Source organism: Carlito syrichta, unplaced genomic scaffold (assembly GCF_000164805.1).
Source record: "Carlito syrichta isolate Samal-C Ts95f unplaced genomic scaffold, Tarsius_syrichta-2.0.1 Scaffold227536, whole genome shotgun sequence".
NCBI classification, from domain to species: Eukaryota; Metazoa; Chordata; class Mammalia; order Primates; family Tarsiidae; genus Carlito; species Carlito syrichta.
In genome coordinates this window covers 63,415-73,032 of record NW_007171632.1, presented here as the reverse complement: position 1 = coordinate 73,032, position 9,618 = coordinate 63,415, and the positions used below count along the sequence as shown (strand labels likewise).

At 39.9% G+C, this 9,618-nt stretch overlaps 1 protein-coding gene across 2 annotated transcripts in view; it reads right to left on the bottom strand.

Moving 5' to 3' along the window:
• Positions 1 to 2,516: 2,516 nt before the first annotated feature.
• Positions 2,517 to 9,618, bottom strand: part of MRPS5 (mitochondrial ribosomal protein S5) — a 28,373-nt gene continuing 21,271 nt past the window's right edge. For both annotated transcript variants that reach the window (XM_008051722.2, XM_021709432.1), the window contains exons 8-12: positions 8,009 to 8,055; positions 7,489 to 7,546; positions 7,125 to 7,187; positions 5,391 to 5,527; positions 2,517 to 2,893 (exon numbers count right to left, since the gene is read on the bottom strand). In XM_008051722.2, coding sequence (XP_008049913.1) covers positions 2,669 to 2,893; positions 5,391 to 5,527; positions 7,125 to 7,187; positions 7,489 to 7,546; positions 8,009 to 8,055 — 530 coding nt within the window. In that variant the 3' untranslated portion in view covers positions 2,517 to 2,668. The remainder of the gene's footprint in view (positions 2,894 to 5,390; positions 5,528 to 7,124; positions 7,188 to 7,488; positions 7,547 to 8,008; positions 8,056 to 9,618) is intronic.

Genomic DNA, 9,618 nt, shown 5'->3' with positions numbered 1-9,618 from the left:
AGTGGTACGCCTTAGTGATTTTAATTTGCATTTCCCTGCTGATAAGCATTTTTCATGTACTTATTTCCCATCTTCTTTGGTGAAGTACCCAACTCTTTTGCCCATTTTTATTGGGTTATTTTCTAATTACCATTTTGAGAATTATTTATGTATTCTGGGCACAAGTTTTTTTTATTAGAAATGTATTTTGAAAATATATTCTCCAGTATGTGACTTATCCAGTCCACAGAAAAGACTTTTTTTCACACACAACAGTTTTTTAAAGAGAAGAACTTCCTGGAGCCATGGACTTTCTCCAGATGATAAGTAGGGATAATTTTTTTTTTTTTTTTTGAGTTAGAGTCTCACTCTGTTGCCCAGGCTGGAGTGCAGTGGCACACTCACAGTCACCACAGCCTTGACCTGCTGGGCTCAGGCGATCCTTCCAAGGAAGGCAAGCCTTCCAAGTAGCTGGAACCACAGGTGCATGCCACCACACCCGGCTAATTTTTTTTATTTATTGTAGAGACAAGGTCTCACCAAGTTGCCCAGGCTAGTCTTGAACTCATGGGCTCAAGCAATTCTCTCGCTCCATCTCCCAAAGTGCTGGGATTATAGGCATGAGCTACCACACCAGCAGTAAGGATCATTTTACTAGCTTCCCATCTCTAAAGGATCATTGTCCTTTGCTGTCTAAAGTTCAAGGTCTTTATAGTTTTCAGGTATTTAAAGAAGGGAGGGTAAATTAGCAAGAGAAAAAAGTTGTAGACAGTAACTACCTTACTGTAGTCAAATAGCACAGAAAAAGAGAGGGCAGGCCTACCCCCACCTGATGATGGCACAGGCTAAGAACTGTCACCACCATCCAGCCTACCATGGCCTCCACTTCATCCCATGGTGTTACTGGGTGCTCCTACTGTTAGGTAGAATGGTATCAGCAGAGGTCAAGAGGAGCACCACACTAGGAAACCTGAACTTCCACTCTCACTTGGCAGTAACTCCTCATTCCACCTCCAATGAGTCAGAGGAGGCCTGCTAAAAGAGATTTAAATAACGCCTAGAGTTTTATAACATCAATGAAGGTGCTGAGGACACGGCCAAAATTTGGTCATACCAAGAACCAGGAAATTTTAGACTTGAATAAGAAAAAACAATCAAAGAATATCAACGCTGTGTCACAAGTGTTGGAACTTTATGACAAGAATTTTAAAGCAGTCATCATAAAAATGCCTCAGTAAGCAATTACGAACATTCTTGAAACCATAAAAAGATATTTTCAGTAAATACAAAACCTCAGCAAATTAACAGAAGATATAAATAAGGATCAAATGGCAATTATAGAAGTAAAATATACAATGACTAAAATTAAAATATTGCATGGATGATTCAAGAGCAGAAAGGAAAGTAAGAAGAAATAATCAGTGACCCTGAAGATAAAATAATAGAAATTGCTCAAACTGAATAATAGAGAGAAAACAGACTGGGGAAAAAAAACAAACAAACAGAGCCTTGGGGACTTATGGGACTATAATAAAAGATCAAAACATCTGTGTTATACGTGTCCCAGGAGGATGTGGGTGGGGCTGAAAAAATATTCAAAGAAATAAGAAAATTGGCTGGGCATGGTGGTTCACCCCTGTAATTCCAGCCCTTCGGGAGACGAGGCAAGAGGACTGCTTGAACCCAGGAAATCGATACCAGCCTGGGCAACATATCAAGAAACTGCCTCTATAAAAAAATTAAAAAATTAGCTGGGTGTGGTTGGTGCATGGCTGCAATCTCAACTACTTGGAAGGCTGAGGTGAAAGGATTACCTGACCCCAGGAGGTCAAGGCTGCAATAAGCTGTGATCACTGTGCTCCAGCCTGGGTGACAGAGTGAGACCCCCACTCAAAAATACAAAAGAAAGAAAGAAGAAAATAATAATACACTACAGAGAATGTCAGGAGACTTTTGCAAGTCATATATCTGTGAGGGGATTGTACTAGAGCATATAAACTATTACAACTCAATACAATCCAATTTTTTAAATGGGCAAAGGATATGAATAGCTATTTCTTCAAAAATCATATACAAATGTCCAATAAGTACATGAAAAGATGTTCAACATCATTAGTTACTAAGGAGCTACATGTCAAAGCTACACTGAAGTGCCACTTCATACCACGAGGATGGCTGTAACCCAAAGACAACACAAGTGCCAGTGAGGACATGGAGGAACTCTAGTGTACCACTAAAGGGAATGTGAAATGGTGCAGCCACTGTGGCAGAGAGCTTGGCAACTCCTCAATGTAGTCAAACTACTTACCTGCTCTGTACAATAAAGTTAACATTCATTTTGGACGAATTAATGTATATTGCTATAATTGTTATAGCAATTATTTTTGTACATAGTATTATCGATTGGGTCAATTAGCCCAGTCTCCCTAATTCATTTACTTTTGCTAGCTTAAATGATTATTTAAAGTAGTCTCAAACTGAGATATGTATGCAAAGTTCCTATCACATTGACTGGCATATACCACAAGCTCAATAAATGAGAGCTATAATTATTTATTTGTAAACAAAGGAGTTATGGTTGGACTTTCCTTAAAAAAAAAAAAAAGGCAATACCCCAGGTATGAGGGGTTGAGTCTCTTCTAGGTGCTGGACAGCACCAGGTACTGGCTGTACAATGCCAGAGAGAAGGTCATGTGGCAGCTCTCTTTAAATTCGACCACACGGATCGCTTCATTCCCTGCGCAGCCTTCACTTCTTCCCAGTCCAGTTTGGTGTCTGGAACCTCATCTTCTGGTTCAGGATCCTTTCTCAAGGCTCCCTGGGGAGAGGCAACCACGATGGGCAGAGGACCACATTCCTCCCGGAATTCTACAACATGGAGACACTTCTTATCAGCCAGCTGTTGATGGGTTTCCTGAGCAAAAACAAATTGAGAACAACAAAAGGTCAGGTCCATAAAGTACGTGCACAACTTACAGGGCAAGAACTTGCATAGGCCAGAGGGAAGTCAGCAGTAAAAATAAGTATTCACCTGGGGAAATCTTAACAACATTTCAGTTGATTCTGGGCAATGTGTGCTGTGGCTGATTACAGTGACCTTTCGTGGGCAGAGTCACGGCAGGCCCCGCTCCTCACTCCATACTGGGATGGAGGAAGGGCCCTGCCCTCTGGTCTCTTGCCTTCTAAAGCCTCTGCATTATGTGCCACGCTGTGCCAAAAAGTGAACTTGAATCTAGTTGAGCTCCAGACAGGAAATCAAGAGGAGAAGATATTAAGGATCCCACAAATATTTGGTCAGCCCCAGACTGGGAAGCACTACAAGACAAACAACCCAGTTTCTCTAACAACAACAACAAAAAAATCACAAAGAAAAAGGGAACCTACAGATTAAGAGACTTAAAAAGACATAGCAAAAGCCGGGCTCGGTGGCTCAGCCTATAATCCCACGCCTTTGGGAGTTTGAAGTGAGTGGATTGCCTGAGCCCGCGGGTTCGAGACCCGCCTAGGCAGGCGAGACCTCGTCTCTACAATAAATCAAAAATTAGCCGGGCGTGGTAGCACGTGCCTATAGTTCCAGCTACTTGGAAGGCTTGAGGCGGAAGGATCGCTGGAGCCCAGCAGGTCGAGGCTGCGGTGGCCAGGAGCGGCCACTGCACTCCAGTGTGGGCGACAGAGTGAGACTGCAACTCAAAAAAAAAAAAAAGACATAGCAAAATCTTACTTAAAATCTATTGACCTTTTTTTCAACCCGAAACAAAGTGTGCAAAACATTTTGCTTGTAATCTAACAAATGGATATATTTAAATGAACACTGATTGGATATTTAATGATATGACTTACTGTTAATTGTATAGGTATGATAGTAGTATTGTATTTTTTAATCCTTATTTTCTAGAGATATATAATGAAATATTTACGAATAAAATGATGTCTAAGATTTGGTTCAAAATAACTAGGCCTGGGGTCAGGGGGATTGTTACTGAGAAACAAGACTGGTCATGAGATGGGTGAGGACCACAGGGATTCACTGCAGAGGGTGCCCACAGAAGTCTAGAAATGGGCAAATAAATTCTGTAAATGGTTATTCATAGTCCACTCAAATGCCTGATATGTCCAATCTCATGATGGCAGACTTTATGGCTGCCTTGTGTACTATTCTAATTCTATATGTGTTTGAAATTAGAAAAGGGATGAGCTATTTCATAAATAAAATAATTTAAATTGGTGTACCTTACAATCAAAGACAAATCACTTAAACAGGTGGCATTTTTTTCTTTCAAGTGGTACATTAAATAATGCAAATTTTTACAACGATGGCATGTTTAGAAGAGATGATGCATGGTCATCAGAAGGTTCAAAGCACTAACATTAGACAAAAACGCGACGTAAAAGAACAAGTATCCTGCATCATAGATATAGCCTGCCTAACACCAATCTTAGTTACATCAAACGATTAAACCTCTAATAATAAGTTTGAATTCAGAAGAGCTCTGAAGGACGTTTTAAATATTATCGATATGCACAAAAGCTGTTCAGAAAAGGTCTTTCATCCAAAGCCCCCTTTTTCCTTTAGCTAATTTTCCTATTTTAATCAGTGACATGTAAAATTATTCCATGGATCATTTCGATCAAAAACCGCCACTGCACTCTTGAAGTGTCAGGAAGCCTGTCAAAGTCGACCAACAGAGCTCAGCAAAAGAAGCCTGCTGAACCCGGTTGTCTTTTCTGCTCATCCATCTCTGCTAAGATCTACCCACACTTTCAAGGGGCAGCCGTCGCTGAGGAACAGGCAGGAGAGCTGTCCAGGAGGGCGATCCAAGCAGTCCCAGGCCCTCCCCTCTGCTGTGGAGTGACTGAGCCGAGCTCGGACTGGGGAGGACAAGCTGGGCAGTGACCCAGGGCTCCTACTTGTGGGGAAAAATGACTTGGCATATGAATGTTGACAGTCCCTTCCACCTCAGGTGTCAGCTCGAACCACCTAGGCAGGTCACGTGAAACCGACTGCCCTCCTGACGGAAAGGGCCCTAGGTGCCTCACCCTCACCCCAACTGGAAGAACTCAATTAGGAAATAACTTTCTCTTTCTATTGCACATTTCTATACTGTTGGAGCCTTAGAACAAGCATGTGCTTCTTTCATAATAATACACAGACTATAATTACTGACTTTTTTACATACTTCATTTTAAAACTTCAAAAAAAATCTGTGAAGTCCTTTTTGTAAAGGTAATTGCCGTTAACTAACTCTTCAGTGAATCTGACTAATCCGATGCAGCCACATCAGCAAAGCCTTCCCAAGCCCTCAGGTGGCCCAGGAGAGCATCTCCATCCAGGAGGCCCCATGGCCTCGTGGTCTCAAGCACACAACTGAAATACAAACTAGAACTTGTCTCAGACCCCAGGGAAGGGTTACCTGGTGGGAGAGCCCATGGAAGAGGCCCCGGGTGAGGTTGAGCATGTTGACAGACCCAGAGACCTTGGCATACATGTCTTTGATGCCAATGAGCCGGCAGATGGTGATGATGGCCCTGTGGCACCGGAGGCCATAACCTAGAAAAGGGGGAAAAAAACTGAGTGAAACATGGCCCTCTAGCCTACAGCAGCAGCAGGTGCCAGTCACTCAGCTGACTTTCAGACTCTGGGTTTAGAAAAACTGGTTCACGTTCTGGCCTCACCACCTTCTGGTGGGGTGACCCTTAACAACTTAGTTAACTTCCAACATGACACTTATTTAAAAACAGGGCTGTTATTATTTTTAAAAGTAAAATAATTTTAATATTTTATTAACCTAATATGTCTAAACATTGTCATTATAAAATGTAATCAATACAATAATATTTTTGAGATTTTTACATTCTTTTTTTCATACTAGGTCTCTGAAATCTGGTGTATATTTGACACAGTAGATCTCAGTGGCCACATCTGAAGTGCTCAATAGCCAGGTTGGCTAGTAGCTATCCTCTGGGATGGCACAGCTCTAAACCTTGATGTCCCAGTGTTCCACTCAGTTTTTTCTAATGACAAAATAACTGATTTTTATCAGGCATTTGAATGATTAACTATGGCCTTAAAAAAGAAGGCAAGTTTGGTGCATTAACACAATTGGTACTCTTTGATTTTTTTATTGACTTCCATGTCATAGCTCTAGCTGTATTACAAGCTTTGATTAGAGTTGTATTAGAAGCTTTGATATGAAATTTTAAATATAATGTTTTCTCTCTTTTGACCCAGGCATTTTGGGATTTATATACCTAGAGTTATATAAAATCATTTTTTACTGTAGAACTATAGGTTAAATGCAAATCAGAATGTTTAAGAATCTCACACCCAGAGTCACTGGACATGAGACTGCCACAGCCCATGCCCTTGAACTCGGCCTGTCTGCTTGTTCATAAGACAGGAAGGGCCATCTCTGCAACCCTAGTGCTTAGTGTAGCACCTAGTTCACACAAGATATCCAATCATTACTTAATGACGAATAGTAAATGTCTGGAGCTGAATAAGTTATAAGAATAGAAACATCTAGCCGGGCTCGGTGGCTCAGCCTGTAATCCCAGCACTTTGGGAGGCTGAGGTGAGTGGATTGCCTGAGCCCGCGGGTTCGAGACCAGCCTGGGCAGTGAGACCTCATCTCTACAATAAATCAAAAAATCAGCTGGGCGTGGTAGCGCATGCCTGTAATTCCAGCTACTTGGAAGGCTGAGGCGGAAGGATCGCCGGAGCCCAGCAGGTCGAGGCTGCGGTGGCCGGGAGCGGCCACTGCACTCCAGTCTGGGCGACAGAGTGAGACTCCAACTCAAAAAAAAAAAAAAAAAAAGAATAGAAACATCTAACGGCATCAATGAATTACCTATGAGGAACTAATGTTTCCACTCATCCAAACCTTGCTACTCACTCAGCTGTTATTTCCTCTTCACAATGTGCTCTGTCTACCTAAAATTACTCCCGGAACACACCTGTGCTCACCTGTGTGTGACTTGACTATTCTTTATGTCCCCAAGAGCTTCGTCCTTAACTCTAACCTAGGTCCTTCCATTCTGGTGTTTTCAAAATGAATTCAAATGAAGGTGAGCAAAAACAAAGAAGGATGGAATTGTCATAAGTTCTCTCCTTTATCTTCAACAAATGGTAAGTGGTTTTTAGTTACCTCTGGGTTGTTTCTTCATCTTGATATGTGTCCTTTTAAATCTTAAAGAAATATCATGGAATACTGGAGGGTAAAAACAAACACAAGAAGGATTAGTTGTGTGGCTGTAATGCCCTTACAAATAGCACAAAGCAATGTGTACTACCCTAAAATGCCAGGGCATGTCAGCCAAGGATGAATGACTAACTCTGATTTCACTGACTTTACTAGCCTTCTCAGGAGATTTTTTTCATATTTTATATATTTGTAAGAATGCAGTAACAGAGAAACACAAAGATACCTATAGAGATACACTGCCACACATACTTTAACAAATGTAACTGCAAAATTAAAAACAAAAAGAAAGATTAACGTTAACACTCACTTGTATGGTCTTCATATCGTTCTATGTAGTGCAAATAGTGAATTGCTTTGTTCTTTGCCTGAAAGAAGGAAAATGTTTTTCTTAAATCTACTGTCAAAATTTATATCTTCTCAAGGATTCAAAAGTACATTTATAGAGTGTTTTATTATAAAAAATGTCACCTATGCAAAAATTTTATTATATACTTCTAAAAGATAAGGCCTTACTTTTAAAAAAAACACGTAATCACAATATCACTATCAAGCCTAAAAAAGTTAACAATTCCTTAGTAACTCTGAACATTCTGTCATTTTTTCCAACATCTCCAGCTGTCTTATAGTCTGGGTATGCAATCACAAATTTGATCAGATGATGCAAAGGAATACAAGAACTTCTAAAACTGCTTTTTATGAGAAAATCTTTGACAGCAAGTTTCATGGGAAGGTTCCAGAATGATTATTATTGTTTTGTGGTCCCCACTGTGACTAGCATAAAGCTATAGATCATCTACTAAGCGTCAACAAAGAAAAAATGTACATACTTTTCTGAAAGCATCTATCCGTTCAGTGGCTTTCCCAATGGCAAAACCTTCAAAGAAAAAAGCAAAAATATGAAAAGGGACATATATTTGGCACTTGTGGCTTTCACATGTCAAGTTTCAGTTCTACAATATTTCATAGCATTTTATCTTTTTACTGCCTACAAAAAAAAATCTGCAATCCAAAATCAACAACAAAGCATGAGGCCACAGCAATTTGCTTATCTGTTGTGAAGCATTCTGGACATGTTACATTTGGCTGAGGCTTGGATTTAGGAAATCCAAGGGTTATAACATTACTTTATATAAATCTCTAGATAAAACTAAATATACTCAATTTAAAAAAAGTTCTAAATTAATAAGGCAAATAATTTGGACATTTTAAAAACCAGATAAAAATAACCCAAAAAGAGGAAAAAACATGCACTGTTATAGAATAAAACCATGATTTCACTAGGACTTTCAAACAATATTTGGAATTAACCAGAAAAAAAATGATTCTCCCATCTGTGACTGCGTGCCAGCACAGGACAAGGCTTATCACAAGTTGCGAAAATCCTCCCATTATTTTCTGCCACTATTAATTATTTAGTTTGAAAAATGTATTTTGTTTTTAAATTATACATGGGAAAGCAACATAAGATAATGCTTCTCCAGGAGATATCCAATTTCTAGCTTAAACAAAACAAATTAAACCACGGAAGTTCAGATGAAAACATGGGTGATTAGATATTTATAATCTTCAAATGAAGGTTTCCTAAGCAAGACACAAAACCAAAAGTGATCAAAGACTAATAAATTTGCTATAAAAAGGCTGAAAACCGTAGATTTAAAACTTTTGTGTGGAAAAAAATGACAAAGTCAAACTGGTAAGGGTGTACAGGGGAGTAGTGAAGAAAGACAGGCTGATGGATACAAACATACAGTTAGATGCAAAGAATAAGTGCTAATGTTGGACAGCAGATTAGGGTGACTACAGTTAACAACAATGTACTCTTCAAAAGAGCTAGAAGAGAGTACTTGATCTATAACCAGATATGGAGAAATGATAAATGTTTGGGTGATGGGTACCCTAAATACCCTCACTTGATCATTACACCTTCTATGTATCCAACAAGATATCACATGTGCCCCATAAATGTGTACAAATATAAGGAATCAAACAATTTTTAAAACTAAGTCAAAGCCGGGCTCAGTGGCTCAGCCTGTAATCCCGCACCTTTGGGAGGCTGAGGTGAGTGGATTGCCTGAGCCCGCGGGTTCAAGACCCGCCTGGGCAGTGAGACCTCATCTCTACAATAAATCAAAAAATCAGCCGGGCGTGGTAGTGCATACCTGCAATTCCGGCTACTCGTAAGGCTGAGGCGGAAGGATTGACAGAGCCCAGCAGTTCGAGGCTGCGGTGGTTGGGAGCGGCCACTGCACTCCAGTCTGGGCAACAGAGTGAGACTCAAATTAAAAAAAAAAAAAAAAAGTCAAATATTTTAGTCATAATTTTAAACAGTTTTTTAAAAACTAGAATGCATTATATAGTCACATAGAATTTGTGTAAAATTTATATTGTATTGTTATTTTTCAATTTTTACATTGTATGGCTCTAGGTGACCAAAGAG